The sequence below is a fragment of the Panthera leo genome, chromosome D4, assembly GCF_018350215.1.
Source record: "Panthera leo isolate Ple1 chromosome D4, P.leo_Ple1_pat1.1, whole genome shotgun sequence".
NCBI classification, from domain to species: Eukaryota; Metazoa; Chordata; class Mammalia; order Carnivora; family Felidae; genus Panthera; species Panthera leo.
Window position 1 is genome coordinate 11,878,397 of NC_056691.1, and position 25,293 is coordinate 11,903,689.

Consider the following 25,293-nt stretch of genomic DNA (forward strand, 5'->3'; position numbering starts at 1 on the left):
AAGACTTCATTTTTTTAGGGCAGTTTAAGATTCACAGCAAAATTGAGGAGAAGGTACAGAGATTTCCCAAATACCCCTGCCCCCACACAGGATCAAGCCTTACAATAATTATCAGCATTCCCCACCAGAGTGGTATGTTAGAGCTGATGAACCTACACTGACACATCATTATCACCAAAAGGCCATAGTTTACCTTACAGTCGACTTTTGGTGTTTTACATTCTGTGGATTTGGACAAATGTAAAATAATGACAGGTATCTATCATTATATGATATCATACAGAGTATTTTTACTGCCCTGAAAATCTTCCGTGCTCTGCCTGTTTTCTCTCCTTCCTTCTAATCCTGGCAGTCACTGATCATTTTATTATTTCGACAGTTTTACCTTTTCCAGAATGCCATATAGTTGGAATCGTACAGTATATAGCCTTGTTAGATTGGCTTTTTCCACTTCATAATATGCATTAAGTTTCTTCCATGTCCTTGCATGGCTTGATCCCTCATTTCTTTTTAATGCTGAATAATATTCCATTGTCTAGATGCATCACATGGAGTTATTCATCCATTCACCTACTGAAGGTCATTTTGGTTGCTTCCAAGTTTTGGTCATTCTCAATGAAGATGCTAAAAACATCTGTTTTTGTGTGGACATAAGTTTACAACTCCTTTGGGTAAATACCAAGGAACATGGTTGCTGGACTGTATGATAAGCGTATGTTTGGTTTTTAAGGAAACCGCCAAACAGTCTTCCAGAATGGCTGTACCGTTCTGCCTTCTCGCTACTTCCTACCACTTCACAGCCCCACTGCATTTGATGTTGTCATTATTTCACATTTTGGCCCTTCTAATATGTGCAGTGGTATCTCATTATTCTGATTTGCATTTTCCTGATAACATACGGTATTATACATCTTTTCATATGCTTATTTGCCATCTGCAGATCTTCTTTGGTGGGGTGTTTGTGAAGGTGTTTGGCCTGTTTTTTAGTCAGGTAGTTTTCTTGTTGAGTTTTCAGAGTTTTTGTGTATATTTTGGATGATTGTTCTTTATCAGACATCTTTACAAGTATTTTCTCCTGGTCTTCAGTTAGTCTGTTCATTCTCTTGACATTACCATTCACAGAGCAGAAGTTTTTAATTAAAAAAAAAAGTTTTTAATGTTTATTTTTGAGAGAGAGAGGGGAGGGGCAGAGAGAGAGGGAGACACAGAATCCAAAGCAGGCTCTAGGCTCTGAGCCGTCAGCACAGAGCCCGATGTGGGGCTTGAACTCTTGGACTACAAGATCATGACATGAGCCAAAGTCAAATGCTTATTTACTTGAGCCACCCAGGCACCCCCAGAGATTTGTCATTTTAATGAAGTCTGGCTTATCAATTCTTTGTTTCAGGGCTCATCAGACCTTATATTTTCATATGTAAAAAAGGGAGGAACTGGGTTTTTAGAAGGGTTAATGGTTAACAGCCATTAAACACTTAGCACATATTGTCTGGCACTTTGTGATGTTCAGTCAGTGATGATATGTTTCGGGTGCTCCTGTTTCCACATGTGTTCACAGAGGTACAGCCACAGGGAACTTATAACTTAGCTGGCTACTGCAAGAGCCAGGAATAAAGTCTGACCCGGTTCCCTTCCTGCACCCTCTCCTTCCGAAGTCACTGCAGAAGAGTTGCTGAGCCAGGTTGACTGAACCCAGGCCAACTACTTGGAAATGATCGTCAAGCTTGTCAGAGGGATTGGATCCATCTAGTGCCCAAGCAATAATACCATGCTTTTTTTTTTTTTTTTTTTTTTTTTTTTTTTTTTTTTTTTGGTTTGAAGGCCAGGGAACTGACTGGTCACAGGTAGTTTCTGAAAGGCTCCATCAGTGTACAGGGGAAGAAGGCAGCGTTCTTCATGGAAAGGATACAGGCTTTGTAGCCACACTGACCTGGGTTAGAATGTGTCCTCTGCCACCTTTTACTTGTATGAACTTGAGCAAGTCACTTTACTTCTCTGACTTAAGTCTTTTCTATAGATGAGTCTACAGAAGTCTACAGATTTCTGTAGATGATATTGATAATAGCTAAAAAATGATGGAGCATTTTCTCTGTGTCAGGCACTACCCTGAGTTCTCTACATGCACTGTCTGATTAAATTGTCTCAACAACCCTAGAGAGGTGGGTGTTGTTACTTCTCTTGCTTTACAGATGGGGGAAACTGAGGCAAGGAGAAGTTAGGTAATTTGCCTAACTGGTGAAGCAGAAATTGGAAACCCCACTTTGATTATAGAATGCTTGATGCATCCTTCTTAAAAATAAAAAGAAACAAGCTTTTTTGAGATATAATTCACATGCCATACAATAAAAGTATACAATTCAGTGGTTCTTAGTATACTCACAGAGTTGTGCAACCATCACCTTGTCAATTTTAGAACATCTTTATCAGCACAAAAAATAATTCACATATCCATTAGTTAAATCACCCCCATTTCTCCCTGAACTCTTATTCCTGGGCAACCACTGGTCTACTTTGGTCTCTAGATTTGCCTCTTCTGGACATTTTACGTAAATGGAATCATATACAGTATTTGTCCTTTTACATCTATCTGGCTTCTTAAAATGTTAAAAAAAATTTTTTTTTAACTTTTATTTATTTTTGAAAGACACAGAGAGACAGAGCACAAGCGGGGGAGGGGCAGAGAGAGGGAGACAGAATCTGAAGCAGATTCCAGACTCTGAGCTGTCAGCACAGCACCTGATGCAGTGCTGGAACTCACAAACTGTGAGATCATGACCTGAGCTGAAGTCGGATGCTTAACCGACTGAGCCCCCAGGTGCCCCTCTTAAAATGTTTCCAAGGTTCACCCATGTTGTGGCATGTATTGGTGTTTCATTCCTTATTATGGCCTAATAATAGTCCATTGTGGGGATATACCACATTTTGTTTACCCATTTATCACTTGATGGTCATTTGGATTGTGTCCAGTTTTTTGCCGTTATAAATAATGCTGCTATGAACATCTGTGTACACATTTCTGTGTGGGCATATACTTTGAATTCTCTTGGAATCCACAATATGTTCTTAACTACTGTGCTCTTCCGGAAGACAAAACAGGCAATTCTTACTTGGGAATGATCTCGTTATATTGTTGCTGCAGTGCCTTTGGTGGGTACCTTTATTGGGAGTGCTCATTCTGTGACAAATTAGCAAGGCTTTTACAAATACCGCTTCACTCAGTCCTCACAACATTTCAAATAGGGTAGATGTAGTGAGCCCTGTTTTACAGATGAGGCAGCTGAGCCTCACCAAGTAAACTGCTCAAGGTCACAGAACTTGTAGAATGTATAGGGAGCTAGCTTGGACCCAAGTGTGTGTGATGGCCCACCGCGCTCTCACTTCAACATCATATGGCTGCCATTTTCAGGGGTATTTATGAATAAATAAACCTCCCACTCGAAAGCTTACTGGCCTGGATTTTACAGTCCTTTCCATGGGCGTTTTCTTCATTTCCCCGTATGAAATAGATAGTGATATACTTGTTTGTACCAAGGGGCAATGGAATTGAGTGTGTGCCCAAGGCCATGGGTGGGTTGGAAGGTCAGAGTCTTGGCTGGAAGTGCCTGTTAGAGTCTAGGTTCATTGCTTTTTGCATTTTAGCACAACTGCTTTCCAAACAACCGTTGCGTCCTCCCTGAGACATACTGTCATTGTCTCCCAATTCTTTAATGTAGACTGAAGGTTCCGGATGGGGTTCAAAAAACTTCAGTAACTCTAGTACCTTTCAGCATTGGGCCTGAGGTGTAATCCTATGAATTCTGATGACCTGTCAGAAATCCCTGTTGTACCTCGTGTGTATCACTTTCTTAACTGTGCACACTGTAAGGTGCGGCGTGAGTACACCGTGCCCACAGTTTAGTTGCTGCCCGTGAGCACTCACCTTGCACGGCTGTGAAGGGAGGGTGAGGAGCCGGTGACAGCTTTGTTACCGCACTGGAAAATGAAATACTTGTGGGATAAACTATGAACGGTTTTTATTGGTAAACCAAAATTCATGTAAAGACTTGTTTTTTTTTTTTTTAATTTTTTTTTTTTTTAACGTTTATTTATTTTTGAGACAGAGAGAGACAGAGCATGAATGGGGGAGGGTCACAGAGAGAAAGGACTTGTTTATTAATTCACTGCTGACTGGTTTACTACTATAAGGAAGGGTTCACTTTGAAGAGACTACAGACAAGTGTCCCAGAGCCAAGGACTTGGTTTATAATGTTAAAAATTACGCATTTTAGGAGGAGAGTGGAGCTCATTTTCTGCCTTTGCTGGGCAGAAGTGGCTTCTGCTTATTTGTTAGGTGTCCTGAAATTGTGCCCGGTGATTGGAATTTTTACTAAATCCTTCTTGACCGTTAAAATAAGACCCTATTTCGTGGGGGAAGAGAGGGGTATGCTCTTTGTAATTGCCATTACCTTATCGCTCACCACGCTCCCGCCCCACATGGCCTTTTTTCTTCCTTGAACATAATGAGCTTCTGTCTCACCTCAGGGCATTTGTGCTTACTGTCCCCTCTCCTTGGAGAGTGGTTCAGATTTTCTTAAGATTAGTTCTTTCCGGTGTCACAGCTCATGGCACTTACTGCCGTCTGAGATTATAATATATGTTTACTTGTTTATTATTGTTTCTTTTTTTCATTAAAATCCTTCCTGTGAGGGGAGGACTCGGCTTGTATCCCCCCAGCACTGACACTGAGCCTTTATCTTCATCTGCTGTGGCAGGAGCAGAGTTGTTCCTGCTTACGTGTCTACTTCCTACCGACTATGGCCGCCTTGGGTAGTGACTCAGGGTAATTTTTCTTTCAGTCCCCAGGTTGCTGCTCAGTAAAGTTTTCTCAAATCTATGAATACAGAGCTTAGGAATCTTTGCGAAGGTAAATTCCTAAACTTGAGATCTTCTCATGGAGGCTACTTCCCCCCACAAAATGCCCTTTCGATGTCTCTGATAGAACAGTTCTTAGGGAAAGCCTGCAGTGGTTCTGGTGGCCATTCCCTGTGGACTCCCCACCCCTTCCTTTTCAAGATCTTTGCGCTGTGCTATTCTTTTCATCATGCACAACCCTACCCCAGCCCCAATCCCATTCATTCTTCAGACCTCATCTCAGTGTGATTTGCTCATGGGAAACACACCTCTCCCCTCCGCCCCCCATGAGATTAGGTGTTGGCTCTTGCTAAGCCTCCTGAGGGCAATGCCGTATCTGTGTTATTCATTCAATTCAGTAATCTGCATGCCCAGTGCAGGGCTTGAACTCATGACCCCAGATCAAGAGTTGCATGTTCTTCCGACTGAGCCAGGCAGGTGCCCCTGGTGCCATATCTGTTTTAACCTTCATTTGATCCTCAGAGTCCATCCAGCAGGTTACACTTTGTAAACATATGCTGAGTGAATGAGTAAAGAATTAGTGATAGTGTATTTGCATATCCATGTTCCACAGCAGCACTGTTCAGCATAGCCAAGTGTTCAGCAAACCCAAGTGTTTATTCATCAGTGGATGACCGGATAAACAGAATGTGGTATACACATACAGTGGAATATCATTCGGTCTTAAAAAGGAAGGAAATTCTGATGCACGCGACAAGAATGAACAGAGAACATTAGGTTAGTGAAGTATGTCCCAAACAAAAAGACAAATGCTGTAAGACTTCACTTAGATGCCATACCTAGAGTGATCAAATTCAGAAACAGAAAGTAGAATGGTAGTTACCACGGGCTGGGAGGAGGGGGCAGTGGAAGGTGGTTTAATGGTGTTGATTTCAGTTTTGCAAGATGAGTCTTGGAGACTGGATGTACGACACTCTGAAATATTTAACACCACTGAACTGTACAGTTAGAAATGATTAAGATGGTAATTTTGTTACATACTTTTTTAAATACGATGAAAAGAATTAGGGCAGAAACTGTGACTTCTGGAAATCACTGTAGAAGAATCTGGAATTCTTAAGTGGTACGATGCCTGTGACTTCTGGGCAGTATGCATAAATTAAGGACAGAAGTATTTATTTCCTTATCAGGGAAGCTCAAGTATTTTCTAAAGAATGGTCAGAGTCCAGGAAGGAGCTGCTTTGTGTCTCCCCTCCCTGCCTAGGTTCTTGTGCTTCTCTGCTCCTAGGACCCAGTGAGCCCTGGGGTGAGCCTGGCCGCTGTGCGGTGAGCCTGCCTTCACCCACACAGCCCAACTGAGTACTGAGCATTGTACTTCCTGCCCTTCTTGGTGTAAGATTTGAAGCAAACTTTTATTCATTTCCTACCCTGTTTTGCTGTTGTTTTTTTTTTTTTTAAGTTTATTTATTTATTTTGAGACAGAGAAGCAGAGAGAGGGACAGACAGAATCCCAAGCAGCTTCCATGTGCCATCAGAGCAGAGCCCAATGCGAGGCTCGAACTCATGAACCATGAGATCATGACCTGATCCAAAATCAAGAGTTGGACGCTTAATCAATGGAGTCACCCTGGCATCCCTCCTATTATGCTGTTCTAATGCTTATGAGGAACTTATTCTTGTAGAGTCCAAGGGAATGACTTGAACATTGCCATGCCTCTTTAGCACATGCCCTTTGTAGAGGTTGCCTCATTTCAGGCTGACAGTGGCCCTCTGAGGTATCATCCCATTTATTTATTTATTTATTTATTTATTTACTTACTTACTTACTTACTATTTACTTATGAGAGAAAGAGAACGCATGCAGGGGGAAGGGGCAGAGAGAGAGAGGGAGAAAGACAATCCCAAGCAGGCTCCATGCCTGCCGTAGATAGCCTGACACAAGGCTGGATCCCACGTCTGTGAAATCTCGACCCAAGCTGAAATCAAGAGTTGGCCGCTGAAACGACTGAGGCACACAGGCATCCCTCCCCATTTTCTAAAGGTGGAGACAGATTATCGAAGATCCCACAGCTAAGTGACGGAACCGAGACCACTCCAGATCGTCTGCCTTTATAGCGCACATTCTTGCCTGTGCTTCAAGTTGCTTCCTGTATGGTCTCCATCTCGTGGTCCAGATTCGTCACACACCTTAACCCCAGACAGTTCAGATAGTGTACTCTTCACACTTACAAACTGCTTGGTCTGGTCCCTTAGTATAACATACATTAGAGTACCAAGAATGACTGGAACCCCAAGACCGTGCTTTTGAAATCCCAAACCCAACTTTGAAACCCCAGACATCCCATAAAGTCTCTGCTAGATGTTGAAAAACCTAAAATGTACTTTTCCACTTTCTCCCACCGTTGGTAAAAACAAAGAAGGAAACAAATAATACGGCTCTTTGTTATTCTTTTATCTGCTAAACTTACAGAAAGATTAGGGAGAAGAGAAAACTCTACTGAGTGAACACTCTGTCCCCCAGTTGGCTCCCTGCTTCCTCTCGCCTCCAATGATGTGAAACATCTTATCTTCAAGCCTTTAATTTCTATGTAACATTAGCAATTCCATTCACCTGAAACATTACCAGTTCATTTCTAGCCAGCTTATACCTTTTGTGTATGTGTGTGTGGGAGGGTCTGTATAAATAAACCCTTCTCTAAATGTTCATTTCCAGAGTACTGCTCCAAAATGTCCTACTTGCTTAATACTTTCTACTTCGATAGTTACTCTGTATGTCTAACAAGAATATTTGCTCTGATTCTCTGGTTCCCTTGCGTGGGAGAAAGGAGGGAAAGAAAGCCCTTCAAGTGGTGTAAATCCAGACTGCTTTCTATTTTTCCTCACAAGTGGTGCTTTTCAAAGCGTTCCGGCGTCCCTGCTGTATGGATGTGTCACTGTGCGAGATGACAACAGGATTTGCTGGGAATGTGGGCCACTATTGTATCCGCCTTACGTAACCACGTGGAGTGGTGGCAATGGGTGAGCAGCCTGGGGTGTAGGCAGTGGCCTGGCCGATTAATCTCCAGAGGCCATGAAGACTGCTCAGGTCCTCCAGAGGATGTGGAGCCAGGCTGTTAAAAAGTTTGGGAGACTGAAAGGCCACGTGAGTCCCTCTGCAAGCTCTCCCTCTTTTCTTTCCCAGCCTTTCTTTGCGGGAAGTGGTTGGGGAGCAAAAGCTTTCGCACAGTGACTGCTTTCTCTTCGGATTTATTTGCCCTTCTGGCAGCTTTCAGTAACAAACTGTGACATGCAGCTTGTAGTCAATGGTGGGTTTTAGAAATACTTGCCTTATTTTTAGCAGACATGTGAAACTGATAGCCTCTTATGGGATTTATGAGTCAAATACTGCTGTCTTGCATGTTTTGGGAGTCTGCAAGTACGTTGTTGCTTCCTGGGAATGACTTAATATACTCCTCGTAGAAGATGTTTGTGTTTGGGGATTTATTTTGGGGTGAAACTTTTTGCTTCCTTATTCTGCAGAAATCTTTATTCTTATATCTAGGTTCTTCAGTTACAGGAAACAGTTTTTGACATGTTCTTTGCTTCCTCTCAGAGTTTTGAATGGCAAGTACTACTGTAGCATGTGTGAATGTTTACTTTTACGGCTTGGGGTTTTTATCAGACAGCTCCCATGATTATGGGCTGAGTTTGAATAATCTGGGGTGTTGACTTGGGGTAGATAGACATGGGAGCCCTGTACCCCACTGCTCCCCCAGAGCTAGCTGATCTCTCCCTCACCTTCCTTCCATACACCTCTAAAATTATTGCCACCACCCTGTCTTTCCCGCCTCCGGTGGAAGTGATCACATTTTCTTCTGCTCTTTCACTTTGCAAAGTCTGGGCTTAAAAAATATTTGGTAAGAGGTCCCTGTCCAGGAATTGGGTACACCTTGATGTTCACTCATATGCACCCGCCCTATTTTTTATTTTATTTTTTTAAATGTTTATTTATTTTTGAGGGAGATTGGCACGAGCAGGGGAGGGGCAGAGACAGAGGAAGACAGAAGCGGGCTCTGTCCTGACAGCAGAGAGCCTGATGTGGGGCTTGAACTCATAAACTGTGAGATCATGACCTGAGCCGAAGTTGGACGCTTAACCAACTGAGCCACCCAGGCGTTCCTGCCCCCGTTTCTGAACTTGTGAAGCATTTGGTGCAGGTGCAGGAATTACAGATCTAAATCATAAAGCCTGGTAGTAAAACAAATACCCGGGAGCCCATCATGCACATCCATGGAGCCTCATGGAGATGGACAGAAAGTCCTTTCTCACTCTGCCTCATTCCTGGCCCATTTCATCCTGTAGTTTGTGGTTTTCATTCCCTTGCTTTTTCTTTTTTTTTTTCTTCATAGTTTTACCACACACATGCATATGCATCCCTAAGGAAAAAATTAGTTTTGCTTGCTTTTTCTTTATTGTGGTAAAAAAAAAAACAACCCGCAGAACATAAAACTGAGCATCTTAACCATGCTTAAGTGCACAGTGCCATAGTATTGAATATATTCACGTTGTTGTGAAACACTGCTTTCTGAACTATATCAAAGTGATATCAGGCTCTGCACATTCTTCTAGATGTTTTTCACTCAGTGTTTTATTTGAGTTGCATCTGTGTTGTGGTATGTGTGGCTCTAGTTTGTTTTCACTACTGTAGAATATCGCATTTTAATAATATATTCTGATTTACTTGTCCATTCTGCTCTTGATATTAATTTGGGTTGTTTCCAGGTTTTGGCTGTTGAGAATGTTACTGTGAATACTCTTTGTGTGTGTCCTTGTCACATATTCATACATTTCTCTTGGGCCTCTGCCCAGGAGAGAAATCACTGCATCATGGAATACGTGTATCTTTGGCTCTGATCCTTGTAGGTAAAGCTCCTCAAGGCTAAGCAACGGCTGAATACTGACAGCAATTCTGGGATCTGTACACAGCCCGGCACAGGTTGGGTGGGGCCCGAGCCGAGTGGCCCAGTTTGAAATGAATGAGCTGAAGCCCTCAACTAAGCTGCTGTAAGCTGGCAGCCTGTCCCCTGGGGGATGTACCCAGAGAGGATACTCTGAGGACTGTGTGACTGTGAGGGCTGCTCTGTGTTTCCCAAAAGGTGTTGATAGAGATGAGGCGGGAAGACACTCAGTGATTTTCTTTTTGGGCACACCTGTTGTAAACACTCCACGGGCTCTGGTGGTTTTTATTCACCAGTGTATCCCGAGTGCCACAAATCACAGGCTTGGCACATAGTGGGTACTTAATAAATGTCTTTGAATGAATGAATAAATGAGGGAGTGAATGAATGAAGGGGCTTCTCTGAGACCTTCATAAAAAGTCCTAGTTCTGTGGACTAAATACACAGTTATGGTATATTTTAATAGCTTTCAAAAGAACTATTAAAATGTATTTTTACTTCAGGTTCCTCATCTTTAAAAAATAAGGTTTTAAATTCATCACTTGGTGTAACAGAACATATGTTCTTTTAAATACTGTGTTTAAATAGTTAATAGTTTATGTCCCAACACATTACCAATCCTAGGTAAAGAAGCCACTTACAATCTGATCAGTTCATACAAGTTGGTGAGATCTTTGGGCACGTGGCAAGGTCTGATTGATTAAAAATTTCAGTCAGTCCTGGGGCGCCTGGGTGACTCAGCCGGTTAAACATTCGACTTCAGCTCAGGTCATGATTTCATGGTCCGTGGGCTTGAGGCCCACGTCGGGCTCTGTGCTGACAGCTCAGAGCCTGGAGCCTGCTGCGGATTCAGTGTCTCCTCTCTCTCTGCCCTTCCCCTGCTTGCACTTTGTCTCTGTCTCTGTCTCTCTCTCTCTCTCTCAAAAATAAACGTTTAAAATAAGTTTTAAAAATTTAATTCAGTCCGGTTGGGGTGGCAGTGGTAGGAATAGGGGTTTAATTCTCTTTCTGATAAATCTAATTTAAATTACCCCTGTGGGCAGCACAGGAATACTTAGATAGTATAATCTCATTATGGAATAGTGAATTTCAAAAGCCAGGTTCATTCTACCTTGGGCAATATTTTAAAAATAAAGTTTTGTGGCAACTCACTTGTTTGGCTAAATGATAAAAATTTTCAAATCCAAAACCTTTATTTTTTATTTAATTTTAATTTTTTTTTTTAACATTTATTTATTTCTGAGAGAAAGGCGGAGCATGAGCTGGAAGGGGGCAGAGAGAGAAGTAGACACAGAATTGGAAGCAGGCTCCAGGCTCTGAGCTGTCAGCACAGAGCCTGAACAGGGCTTGAGCCCAGGAGCGGTGAGATCATGACCTGAGCTGAAGTTGGCCGCTTAACTGACTGAGACACCCAGGCACCCCTAAATCCAAAACTTTTAAAAGAGAACTTGTTTTTTTTTATTTTTAAAGTAAAAATGTATTCTAAAAGTAATGTACTCATATAAAAATATTCTCTTCCATACCACAGCTCCTGGGGAAATTTTAACATTTTTTGGTATTTATTCTTCCCATCTCTTCCATGTATGGTTATATAAATACATATATTTATGACAATAAGAATGGAAACAGTGATGTTTTGTATATGGATTTCTCCCTATAGACATTTGAATATGATCTATATATGTAACCAATCTCTTATTGTTGGACATTTTAATTACCTATTAAAAATTATACTCAGCTATAAAAAAACTTATATGTTTACCTTAGTGCACTTGTGCAGATAATCCTGTAAAATAAATTGCTAGAAGTGGAACTGAATGATCAAGGGGTAATCAGATTTTACATTTTGATACTTATTGTAATTTGCCCCCTGAAAGGTTTTTTATTTTTAATTTTTTTAATGTTTATTTATTAAATTTTTTTTTAACGTTTGTTTATTATTAAGAGACAGACACAGAGTGTGAGCAGGGGGAGGGGTAGAGAGAGAGGGAGACACAGAATCCGAAGCAGGCTCCAGGCTCCCAGCTGTCAGCACAGAGCCCTATGCAGGACTCGAACTCACAAACCATGAGATCATGACCTGAGCGGAAGCCGGACGCTTAAACGACTGAGCCACCCAGGCGCCCCATAATGTTTATTTTTGAGAGAAAGAGAGAGAGAGAGAGAGAGAGAGAGCGCAAGCTTAAGCGGGGGAGGGGCAGAGAGAGAGACACACACAGAATTGGAAGCAGACTCCAGGCTCCCAGCTGTCAGCCCAGAGCCCAATGCTGGGCTTGAACTCACAAGCCATGAGATCATGACCTGAGCTGAAGTTGGACGCTCAACCGACTGAGCCACCCAGGCTCCCTGCCCCCTGAAAGGTTTATACCAATTTATATTCCCACCCTTCCCACCAAGAGCGGATGGACCTGAAAATATGAAGCCAATTAGTTCTTCTTCTCTTTAATTGAAAATGTAGTAATCATGATTAAGAAACTTTTAAAAAATTGATGGCAGTTAAGTAATTATTTTCTTTCTTTTTTTTTTTTTTAATTTTTTTAACATTTATTTATTTTTGAGACAGAGAGACAGAGCATGAATTGGGGAGGGTCAGAGAGAGGGAGACAGAATCCGAAACAGGCTCCAGGCTCTGAGCTGTCAGGACAGAGCCTGACGCGGGGCTCGAACTCACGGACCGCGAGATCGTGACCCGAGCCAAAGTTGGCCGCTCAACCGACTGAGCCACCCAGGCGCCCCTAAGTAATTATTTTCAATGCCTATGCATTTCATTGTGTTGATTCATTTAACCCAAATATCACTCCATTTTTTGGACATTTGTGCTCCCTCCCACCCCAGAGCAATGCCCATTCCTAGGGGTGATTGTTATGGTATTGGTTAGTTATTTCCTGATGGTTTTTATTTAAAAAAAATTTTTTTTTACTTCCTATAATTTATTTATTTTTTATAATTTACCCAGGTCAGTTAGCACATGGTGCAACAATGATTTCAGGAGTAGATTCCTTAATGTCCCTTACCCATTTAGCCCATCCCCCCTCCCACAACCCCTCCAGTAACCCTCTGTTTGTTCTCCATATTTAAGAGTCTCTTATGTTTTGTCCCCCCCTGTTTTTACATCATTTTTGCTTCCCTTCCCTTAAAGTTCATCTGTTTTGTACCTTAAGGTCCTCCTATGAATGAAGTCATATGATATTTGTCTTTCTCTGACTAATTTCGCTTAGCATAATACCCTCTAGTTCCATCCACATAGTTGCAATACTGATGATTTTTAGAAGACTATTCTGGAGAAGGTCTTGTGTGATGTTTCTTTTTTTTTTTTTTTTTAATTTAAATTTTAGTTGGTTAACATACAGTGCACTATTGGCTTCAGAAGTAGAATTCAGTGATTCATCAGTTGCATACAACACCCAGTGCTCATCCCAACAGATGCCTTCTTTAGTACCCATCATCTAGCCTCTCTCCCACCCACCTCCCTCCATCAACCCATAGGTGTTCTCTATCATTAAGAGTCTTCCTGTGGTTTGTTTCCTTCTCTTCTTCTCCCCACCCCTTTCCCGTATGTTCATCTGTTTCGTTTCTTAAATTCTACATTTGAGTGAAATCATATGGTATTTGTCTTTCTCTGATTGACTTACTTCACTTAGCATAATACATTCTAGCTCCATCCGTATCCTTGCAAGTGGCAAGATTTCATTCTGTTTGAAGGCTAATATTCCATTACACACACACACACACACACACACACACACACACACACACCACATCTCTATCCATTCATCAGCTGATGGACATTTGGGCTCTCTCCATAGTTAGGCTATTGTTGATAATGCGTGCTATAAAGTTTGGGGTGCATGTACCCCCTTCAAATCTGTATTTTTATATCCTTTGGGTAAATACCTAATAGTGCAACTGCTGGATTGTAGGGTAGTTCTATTTTTAGTTTCTTGAGGAACCTCCATACTGTTCTCGGGCGGCTCCACCAGTTTGCATTCCCACCAACGGTGATGTTTTCTCCTAATGTGTAGGGATATAGCTATATCGAAAGAGGAATTGGCATCTGTATTTATTTTACCACAACTTCCAGGTTAATTCACCCTGTTGAAATTTGCCAGCTTTGAGGTAGAGTCAAGTGTAAGAAGATGAACTTGGGGAGCATGCATGCTAGTAAAGTCATTTCTAGTTGGTAGGTGATTGGTTAAGGCCACATTGAAACCTGAAGATGTCAGGGCGTTAGGAGGTGTTCTGTGGAAATGGAAAGAGAGGATCGAGATAATTCTAATCAACCAGGTTTCTGCTTACTATTTCCTTTTAAGAAAACTTTTTTTAGGGGCGCCTGGGTGGCTCAGTCGGTTAAGCGGCCGACTTCGGCTCAGGTCATGATCTCGCGGGCTGTGAGTTCGAGCCCCGTGTCGGGCTCTGTGCTGACAGCTCAGAGCCTGGAGCCTGTTTCAGATTCTGTGTCTCCCTCTCTCTGACCCTCCCCTGTTCATGCTCTGTTTCTCCCTGTCTCAAAAATAAATAAAATGTTAAAAAAAAAAATTAAAAAAAAAAGATACCTTTTTTTAAAATAGAAAACTTTATTAAAATCTTGGAAGACTTGCGTTATACTGGCACACATTGTAAAATGCCGTTTTAAACACAGACTGCAACATTCCAGAGAGGAATGGTGGTGATAAAGCCCACCTAGCACACTAGACCTTATCGGCACTCAAGTTCCCAACCTGACCACCTCAAGGGTGCTGTCGAAGAGGCAGAGGGCCACTGACTGTAACAGAAAATTTCCTTTAAGAAAACTTTTAAGTAGTAGAAATCAGTGCTTTAATCACATTAACAAGTGAGAAATAGACAGTGTACCCACTTCTTGGTTCATTGAAAAGAAAACCTTTTTGAGTGCCTACTCTGTGCACCCACTGCTGTTCTAGGAGAAAAGGGACGAAATGGAGTGAGTGAGATATAAAAATCTTACCTGAAAATCCACTTCCATTTTCTTTCAATTGATAAACAGTGGTCGGGGCGCCTGGGTGGCTCAGTTGGTTAAGTGTCCCACTTTGGCTCAGGTCATGATCTCACTGCTCGTGAGTTCAAGCCCCACATCAGGCTCTATGCTGACAGCTCGGAGCCTAGAGCCTGCTTCAGATTCTGTCTCCCTCTTTCTGTCCCTCCCCTACTCATACTCTGTCTCTCTCTCAAAAATAAATAAAATATTTTAATTAAAAAGAAAAAACAGTGGTCATGGTGAACAAACTTTTGTCACCATGTCAAAAGTCTTTGTCAAAAAGACGTATGGTCTTTTTGAATGTATACCTGTTTCAATGCGTTGTGCCTTCATTTAACCTACACATAACCCCATTTTGGATGCTGATACCCGTCCCTCCCCAGACCCCTGTCTTGTCACCATAGCACCTGGTCATAGGTGTGCTGGTAGCATGGATCCTACTTCTTGCCTGTTCCAGGACCATTTGTATTTTCTTTTTAACTCTAGAGGTGATTTTTTTATTCTAGTTTTTAATCTAATAACTCTGATCTCTTGGAGCCAGATGGTATTAGCCATGGAAATGTCCTTTTAAAAGTGAGTACATAGTGGGAGGGTGAGCTAAGGGATTAGGACTTCCTCTCAATTTGACTAATCAGTTAGAGCTACTCAAGAGTGGGCTGGTTTACCTTCTGTACAAACAAAATTGCCTTTTCCTAAGCCCCTCTGCCAAAGGGAACAGATGATCTGCTCCAGTAGATCGGTTGATAGACTTGCCTTTTATGTTAAGCTGTGTTTTTCTCCCCAGTCAAGAGAGTTTGTTAACTGGGGAAAAAAGAAGCACATCATCTAGACATTTTTCAGTTCTTTACTCTCTCTCATATTAGTATCAGTGCAGGAATGGCAAATTTGATTTGAAAAAATTTTAATGTAAAACAACTAGTTTTCTTAAAATTATTTTCGTTTGTATATAAATACAGTATTTACGTATTTCTTTGTGTCCTTAGGTTTTAGATTGTCTCTTATTAAAAGACATAGAGCTTGATGGACCTTCTTGTTTTTTTAAAATTTTTTTAAACTTTATTTATTTTGAGAGAGAAAGCAAGCAGGGGAAGGGCAGAGAGAGAGAGAGAGAAAATCCAAAGCAGGCTCCATGCTGTCACCTCAGAGCCCGATGCGGGGCTTCGATTTATGAACTGTGAGATCACGACCTAAGGCTGAAACCAAGAGTTGGACGCTTAACCGACTGAGCCACCCAGGCCTCCCTGGACCTTCTTGTTTGCCTGTATTTATTGTGATTACTCTTCTATATTCTTTCTATATTCTAGTTTGCATTTTACATTTGTGCTGTTTTTTTTTTTTTTTTTTTCTAAGTTTCCCCTTTTGCCTCCTTTGCCTTGTTTTGGATTGACTTGTTGTTTGTTTTGTTTTTACCTCTGCTATGTTGGAAGTTATGTACTGTAAGTATTCCTATCGTGGTTACCCCAGAAAATTTAACATGTAGATTTGACTCAGTGAAGTTTAAAATTAATCAGCAGTTTAACTCTGCTCCTGAATAAAACATTTAGAGTAATCTAATTATGTTCAAGTGTTCTGGATTTACATGTGTGTTGTTTATACTTTGGCTCTGTCTTATTTGTATTAAGTCTAACAGGTTATACATTATTATTATAGTTGCATACAGCCAGTACGTGCTCAGGCTTAATCATGTTCCTTCTTGTGTTTTGGGTCTTCCTTCTGGGATTATTTTCCTTCTTTCTCAAATATCCTTTGGAAATTGTTTTATTGCTGGTTTAGGGTACTAATCTCTCCCAGTTTTTATGTTTTAAAAAAATGTCTTTTATGCCCTTTAAATCAACATGTATTGTGTTAAAAATATTCTGTTAATTTTGGGCTTCCATCATTGCTGTTTAGAAGTCAGCTGTTACTCGGATTGTTCTTTTGTAGGTAATCTCTCAGGTCTAGACTGTTCTCAAGTCTTTATGTATTTTTTTCTGCCTTGAAATTACCATGTATTTAAGTGTTTTTTCCCCATCTCTACCACCACCACCCCTATTTACTCTGCTTTTTGATGTACTGGGCTTCCTGAACGTGAAAAATCTTTAATTCTGGAAGAGTCATTATCTCTTTGAGTACTGAATCTCTCCTGTACCCTTTCAGCATCTTGTTCAGGAAATCTAACCAGATACATTGTAAATAAGACTTCCTTGGTCTTAACTTTTCTTTAAGGATGTCTCACTTTTTAAATGCTTATTGCTGTGTTCTGGATAATTTCTTCACATCTGTCTTCCAATTAATTACTCTTTTCAGCTGTGTACAGTATGTGGCTCACTCCACTGTTTATCTCAATTATATATTTTTATTTCTAAAATTTTTGTTTGCCTTTTTTCTGATTTCCTTGGTCATTTTTGATGTTCCCTTGTCCTTTCATTACATTTCCAATTTCCCCTTTTAATTTCTTATGATAAACATACATGTTATATCCACTTCTTTGAGTCTGTGATTGATATTCCCAGTATTTATAGTCTTTGGTCCTGCAGTTTCCTGTTTTAACTCTCACTCATGGTGACCCGCTTTGTGTGTGTGCGTACAGATTGTCAACTTCTGTTCCTCAGATACTCACGTGGGGGATTCTCTGAAACCTGTGTTTAGTATGTTCCTTGGAGAGAATTTGCATTTGCCTCTGTGTCCCAGGGTGGTGCTCCCTTGCCTAACCACTTTTAGCAGGTTTTGAGGAGATGTACTATCTGTAATAATTTTAGTCTCAAACTTGTGTGAGTACAGGTCTGTTGGTAGGAATTCTCCAGGGAGATAGTTTTAGTTATTTCCGCTCTACTCAGAGCCAAGGAACATGCCCCTGCCATCTCCATCTGCCCGATGGAGTTCTTCCCCTACTACATCCACTCCCATCTAATCTACCCCCCTTGTTTGGGTCCTACAGCTTATCTCTCTTCCCAGCCTTCTGTTGGAATGCCCGCTTCGATACTGGTTTATCTCTCTGGCTTTGAGCTTTCTTGGCATTTCTAGCCTTTAAGGATTTCTCCTCAAAGGCAGCCTGCATTTAATGGATTTATTATTAGTATTTTTAAACTGATAACCACTATTTTCAGGCTTTTCTGGACATTTATTTTGGAATACTGTCAAAAAGGAAGCCCCCATCTATTTATGCAGGCATTTTCATCTTTCACACTCAGCAGTACCCATGGAGAAAAGGCACTCTCTGACAAGGCCAGGGATTCCTTTAGACATTAAAAATGCATAAGATTTGCCTAAGAGGTCATCTTTGACAGGAGGAGGGGAGAGTGACTTAAAAAAAAAGGAAATAAGTATCTGTTTAAAACTAGATTTCTTTTTAAGGGATTTTATAATGACTGCTTTGGAGTAGTAGTAATAAAAATGTTCAACACTTAATATTTCAATTTTTTAGGGTCTATCTCTTACTATGTATTTCATTACTTTTCATTTGTTAAGACTACCATTTGATTGAAGGAGTGTTTGAAAATAGGTAACATAATGTTCCTAAAAAATATCAACTCCTTTTAGTGTGTAGAATGTGTAAGCTGGACTTTATATAAAGACATCTTGAATTATAGCTTTATTTCTAGCATTGAAATGTTTGTGGTTTAAACAAATTGGTTTTGCTGTTTGAAAACAGGCCCCAGGCATGGAAGAAGTGATATGGGAACAGTACACTGTGACCCTACAAAAGGTGAGTGCTGCACAGTTCATATGTGCCACAGTCATGTTCTCGAGCTCACGGGTCATGGATCCTATTCACTTTCGGCCACAGTTTCCCCCCCCCTTAAGGTGGATGATGCATTGTAGCTGGCAGTAATTACTGCATTATCAAAGATTTGCACGCTATTATATTTTTTGGTTAAGGCCCGTGTAATCGAAAATTATAGAGGTTACTTAGTGTATTCACCTATCGCCAGACAGAACAGGTTATGAAGAAAGAGAAAAGGAGGGAAGAAATGGAAATAACCTCTACTATTTAAGGATGTCTAGGTAGCTTCTACAACTTCTATCATTTTTATTATGATAAATATTTTATTTAATAGATAATATTTTATTATGATAGAACGTATTAAGTTCAAACTAAATTTTGAAACATTGGTTTAACAGAAGACATGGGTTGTATTTCTTATCCCACTCATGATTAAAGGAGTTTTTTTTTTTTAAGTTTATTTATTTTGAGAGAGACTGAGACAGCATGAGAGGGGGAAGGGCAGAGAGAGGGGGAGAGAGAGAATCCCAAGCAGGCTCCACGCTGCCAGTACAGAGCCCAATACAGAGCTCGAACCCACGAAGCTGCGAGACCATGACCTGAGCCGAAACCAAGAGCTGGACGATTAACCGACTGAGTCACCCAGGTGCCCCTGTCCAACTCATGATTGTATCAGGAGGCACCGAGTTAATCAGATTTTTAAAAATCCTGCCCTCCTTCCCCATGGGACTGAAAGCCAACGTAAACCAGATAGAAAGGTATTTCACTTAATTTTTATGGCTTAATTTTTACGGTTGTTTCATGGGATTGCTCCTCTTGATTAAATGAGGTAACGCAGATGGCCTCTAGTACATGGAGTCCAGCACATAATGATTGCTTCATAAGTGTTAGTTCCAGTCCCTTTTACTCTCCTGACAGCAGATTCGAGGTGGGCATGATAGGTGTTAGCCCCACTTGAAACCAGCACAGCCACCAACAGTCTGTAAGTGATTTGTGTGCGGCTCGGCTGACCTGAGAGGCACTTGTGGTCCTGGGGTCTTATTCCATCAGCTGCCCTGGTCAGCATCTCTGTGACTTTTGTGGGCTCTGCTGGTCTTAGTCCTGCTCTGAATCCCTCCAGGCTCTGGATTGTAAGTTCCTAGAGGAGTTGTATGTTCCTCAGAGGGAGAGTTTTCCTTTAACCCTTAGAACTGTGAATTTTTCAAATCCTGACTTTAGTGAAAAGTTAGTTCCTGAATAAATGAATTAGCCCTGGTTGAAAAACACCCACGTCAGTGCTTAGGAGCTGAAACTTCCGGAGTTAAGTAACATGACATGGTTTCTTTGGATGAGTGCTTTCCCCCCTTGGGTCTTAATTCTCAACTCTGGTCGTCTTCTGACTCTTCTCTGCGCCCTTCCACCAGCATTTCACATACCCCTTGAGTCGTGGGCCTCAAAGTGGCAACGATGAGAGACATTTTAAGTCTGGTATAGAGGACAGAGCTACCTCCGCATAAACCAACTACTAGGTGATGGTGCTGCCCAGTCCGAGGCCATGTAATCATGGGACAGTCGCCTAGCCTGTTTTGTGTTGGTCATTGTCACCAGTTGGCATAGTGGGTCCTATGCAGGAAAATGGGGGAAGACTTTCTTGTATTCTTGGAGTACATTTTTACGTAATCAGACCCTGATTTACAGTTACAGTCACATGCCCATATCATCTGCATGAAACTTTGGGAGCGTAGCTTTTTTAAACACTGAAATGAAAGGGTTATTTATGTATTATCCAGGTTCACTGTTTTACATTTCTAGACCAATCGTGAATGTAATTAGTCTGTATTTTCTGTCTTATATGTACACAGGAGTTTAATGTTTTGCTCTGTCATAAAATCTTAAAACTGCTTATCTTCATATCTTATCTTTCAAATCCATTTACTTCTTTTTTCACCCTATTAAAATGAAACCACCAGTTCACCTAACTTGGAAGTTAAAGTCATACTTTAAAAATAGGGTTTTCAGCACAGATTCAGTTGTGACTGAAACTCAGGCCAGGATATGAGAACAGGTATGATTGCTGATTTGAATAGCATATCCCTGTTTGGACAGAAGATGTTATTTCCCATGCCAGCCCCTAGTGATAACTCCAGGCTGTTTTATCAGTCTTTTCCAGCTTTCACAAGACTGTTCCTTTTAGATAAGGATTTCCCTTTATAAACTTGTCAGCTAATCATGATGGTGCCTTATTTTGTCATTTGTGTCTGTGAGCCCTCTGCTCTTGAGCTGTCTCTGGTTATTGGTTTGACCTTTATTTTACTGAGTGCTTGTAATAAATCCCAAAAGCCACTTACAGAAGGATTTTTATTATTTTAATTTTTCTCTTAACTCCAATGAACAGGATTCCAAAAGAGGATTTGGAATAGCAGTGTCCGGAGGCAGAGACAATCCCCACTTTGAAAATGGAGAAACATCAATCGTCATTTCTGATGTGCTCCCGGGGGGGCCCGCCGATGGGCTGCTTCAGTGAGTGTCCTTGCACCCCAGCCCCTGCCCGCCCCACTGGTTGCTCCTAGACAGGGTATGCACTTAAAAAAACAAAACAAAACAAAACAAAAAAACCAAACTTGCATATATATATATATATACACACAAGAATTGAGACCATAACATATCATGCTTTAACAATCCCTAAACCTTTAGAGGAAGGAGAGCAGTCATTTCCACAGGAAAAGAGTAATAACTATCACAACTATCATTCCTAGGCTTAGGAATCATTTCTGAATGTGGAGTACAAAATCAGCATGCTCTCCTCCCGGCCCCTAGCACCCAACCAACACTTTATACTTATTTTACCTTCTATTCATTAAGGATTTAATGAGGATACTTTGGCTTAATGATGATCTGATTTGTGTTTTTTTTGTTTTGTTTTGTTTTTTGAGAGAGAGAGTGCACACACAAGCAAGGGAGGGGTGGGGGTGGGGAGAGAAGGAAGGAGGGGGGGAGGGAGGGAGGGAGAGAGAGAGAGAGAGAGAGAGAGAGAAAGAGAATCTTAAGCAGGCTCCACGCTTAGCGTAGAGCCCAATATGGGGCTCGATCTCACGACTTTGAGATCGTGACCTGAGCCGAAATCAAGAGTCGGCCACTTCACTGACTGATGTACCCAGGCACCCCAATGATGCTCTGACTTACAAGAGGGATGTGGAAACTGGGAAAACTTACTACATGAAAACACAGGTTTTCCAAATGCCAGCCTTCTGTTCTGAAGAGATCATGCCATTTTTAAAAGAAACATATCTGAGTTCCCTCAGGACAGTTTCTTAGGTCAGAATCTAAAATTAATTATATGACTGTCTTGGCCAGAGAGCTCAAAAGTTTAGGATTTATTGGCATATCAAGTCTGTATATTCGTATCTAAGTAGTCTTTCATACAGAGAGCAGTGTAGGATTTAAAAAGTGATTTTGGGGATGAGGTAAGTAAGAGGGTTCTAATGCCCTCAATATTTCCTTAATAACCTCAGGCAAACTCCTGATCTCCTCCCCTCCATAAAAACACAGGTGGATATAAACCTGCTCTGGGGGCTATCTTTAGACTTCCTGAAGCCCACCATGCACCGCAGGCAGGGAGGGCCTAATGCAGAAGTTCCTTTTGTGCCTCGACCTTGCCACTGCCTAGTGCCTCCTGGAGGGACCCTTTGGTATTGGTCCCCCACTGGTTTCCCATAGACAATGTCAAAAGTGGGCTGAGCAGCTTGTGGGTTCCTTCCTGGGAAGAGTTCAGATTGAGCTGACCGATTCGGCCTCAGGAGTCGTCAGACACTGAGCCTTTTAGTAAGCATTTTGGGTCAATTTGTTGCTTTTATGTGTTCCCAAATAAACGATTTACAGTGAATAGATGGGAGTTTTTCACGTCTTCTTTTTATTTTTTGTTTGCAGAGAAAATGACAGGGTGGTCATGGTTAATGGCACCCCCATGGAGGATGTGCTCCATTCATTTGCTGTTCAGCAGCTGAGAAAAAGTGGGAAGATTGCCGCCATTGTAAGCTCTGGGTTTGCTTTCAGCTTGTCTCAGTAGCATCTTGTTTTGTATGATCAGAAGAAAATCACCACTTGCTTTTAAACACTTGACAGAATTTAGGGGCTGCTACTTCTTGTTGCCCCTGCTTTGGGGTGATGTTATGGATGATGTAAATATGTAAGTAGTCTCTCCCTGCCTTTTCCTCATGCTGCTAACTTCCAATGACTCTGGTATCTGAGTGAGTTTGCCTTAGGAACCAGGCTGGACAATCCTAAGAGAATTCTCTAGATTGAGAACACTTGTAAAACAGTATTAATTTGGAAAATAAATTTCTGCTCAAAAACCCTTTTGTAAAGGCCCACACAAGATCTGTTATATCTTTTTTTAATTTTTTTTTTTTTTTAGTGTTTTTATTTGTTTTTGAAGGAGAGAGAGAGAGACAGAGCATGAGCGGGGGAGGAGCAGAGAGAGAGGGAGACACAGAATCGGAAGCAGGCTCCAGGCTCTGAGCTGTCAGCACAGAGCCCGATGCGGGGCTCGAACTCACGAGCCGTGAGATCATGACCTGAGCTGAAGCCGGACACTCAACCGACTGAGCCACCCAGGCGCCCCTAGATCTGCTGTATCTTAATAAACTACAGTTTCTTAGGAGATACTGGCGGTCTGTAGCATTCATTCGTTTGCTCAGTCATTCATCAGCAAACGCTGGGTGAGCAGCAGCTATGAAGATGCCACCTGAGCCTGGAGCAGGGCTGTGCTTCAGGGAGTGCCTACTCGAGCCAGGCAAGTGGACACACGAAGCCAGAAGTGGAATATGGTGTGTTTAAGGACAGTGCTAGGGAGATGTACTGGCTATGTGGTATTTAACTTTTTTCCCAACTTCATATTATGAAATTTTTAAGTAAAAAGAAAAGTTCTAAGATTAGTGTAATGAACACTTCTATATCTTCTACAGTTTTGTTTTTTTTTTCTTAATGTTTATTCTGAGAGAGAGAGAGTGTGCATACGGATGTGAGCAGGGGAGGGACGGGGAGAATCCCAGTCGGGCTCTGCCTGTCACAGAGCTGCTCTCAGCGCAGAGCCAGGAGAGGGGCTGGATCTCACAAACCGTGAGATCATGACCTGAGTTGAAATCAAGAGTCAGACGCTTAACTGCTTAAACACTGAGCCACCCAGGCACCCCTCTTTTACAGTGTTAATATTCTGCCATCTTCACTTGAGTTTTTCTTTTTTAAAATGTTTATTTATTTTGAGAGTGGGGGCACCTGCGTGTGAGTGGGGGAGGGGCAGAGAGACAGAATCCCAAGCAGGCTTCAGGCCCACAACCACAGGATCATGACCTGCGCTGAAATCAAGAATTGGACGCTTAACTGACTGAGTCACCCACGTGCCCCACTTGATTTTTCTTTCTGTCTCTCTTTTCCTTTTAAGTTTATTTTGAGAGAGAAAGCGCAAGTTGGGGAGGGACAAAGAGAAGGGGACACAGGACCTGAAGCAGGCCCTGTGTTGACACCGGACAGCCTGACCTGGGGTTCAAACTTCATGACCTGAATTGAAGTCCAATGCTTAACTGACTGAGCCACCCAGGTGCCCCTCCACTTGATGTTTTTATGTATATAAACACGTATTTTCAGTAAACCATTTGAAGGAAAGCTGCAGATACGACAGTGTCAATCCTACTTACTTCAGCATGCATCTCCTAAATAAGGACATTGTTTTACATAACTATAACACTATGAGGAAATTAATGACTTTAAAGTATCATCTAATACCCAGTCCATATCCCAAGATGTTTTCAATAGACTTTTCTTCCCCATCCAGGATTCCAATCAGGGCTCAGGCATTGCATTTGGTCATTAATCTCTTCAATGCCTTTTAATCTAGAAGGCTCCTTCTTTCTCTCTGCCCTCTCACTACGCTGTCCCCTCCCGCTCCATTACTGACACTGACTTTTGAATGAATTAGGCAGTTGTATCCAGAATGTTTCAATTTCTGGATTTTCATTTTCATAACTTAGTGATTTAAAGTCCCTTGATGCTATTCAGAACACTGAGTAGAAGCAGATTTTAGAGGCCCTGTGTTCAGAGTTATACTCATGGTCTTATTATACTCAAGGCTTAGTGAGTTGGCGGGGACAGTTTTACTGAAAGGAGAAGCAGGGCTGGGCTCTTAAACCTGCATTCTCTGTAACTGTGCTTGTCCTGCATCCCCCCTGCGTTTGCTTGAATGACAGGTGGTCAAGAGGCCCCGGAAGGTCCAGCTGGCCCCACCCCAGGGCAGCCCGTCTGTCGGTGAGGATGACCGCGCTTTTGACGTGATGGACGAGTTCGACGGCAGAAGTGCCCGCAGCGGGTACAGCGAGAGAAGCCGGCGCAGCAGCCACGGTGCGCGCAGCCGCAGCTGGGAGGACAGTCCGGAGAGGGGGCGGCCCCACGAGAGGGCACGGAGTCCAGAGCGCGAGCGCAGTCGCGGCCGCAGCCTGGAGCGGTGTTTGGACCACGACGACTATGGGCGGGGCCGAGAGCGCAGCCGCGGCCGCAGCCTGGAGCGGGGTTTGGACCACGACGACTATGGGCGGGCCCGGGAGCGCAGCCGCGGCCGGAGCACAGACCGGGCCTACGAACGAGCTTACGACCGAGCCTACAGCCTGGAGGAGGAGTACGGCCGCAGGGCCCAGCCCGATGCCCGATACGCGGCGTCCCGGAGCCGCAGCCGCGAGCACTTGCACTCCTGCAGCCCCAGCCCTGAGCTGAGGGGGCGGCCGGACTCGGACAGGCCCATCGGGGTTCTTCTGGTGAAAAGCAAAGCAAATGAAGGTAGG

At 42.2% G+C, this 25,293-nt stretch overlaps 1 protein-coding gene across 5 annotated transcripts in view; it reads left to right on the forward strand.

Annotated features, from left to right (window-relative positions):
• TJP2 (tight junction protein 2) overlaps window positions 1–25,293 on the forward strand; it is a 96,909-nt gene that overhangs the window by 38,793 nt on the left and 32,823 nt on the right. For 3 of the 5 annotated variants that reach the window (XM_042911931.1, XM_042911930.1, XM_042911928.1), the window contains exons 2-5: window positions 18,410–18,463; window positions 20,856–20,980; window positions 22,391–22,493; window positions 24,706–25,288. In XM_042911931.1, coding sequence (XP_042767865.1) covers window positions 18,419–18,463; window positions 20,856–20,980; window positions 22,391–22,493; window positions 24,706–25,288 — 856 coding nt within the window. In that variant the 5' untranslated portion in view covers window positions 18,410–18,418. Of the gene's footprint in view, window positions 1–7,697; window positions 7,991–18,409; window positions 18,464–20,855; window positions 20,981–22,390; window positions 22,494–24,705; window positions 25,289–25,293 lie in introns of those variants that run through there. The other 2 variants (XM_042911929.1, XM_042911926.1) reach the window with 2 other exon arrangements.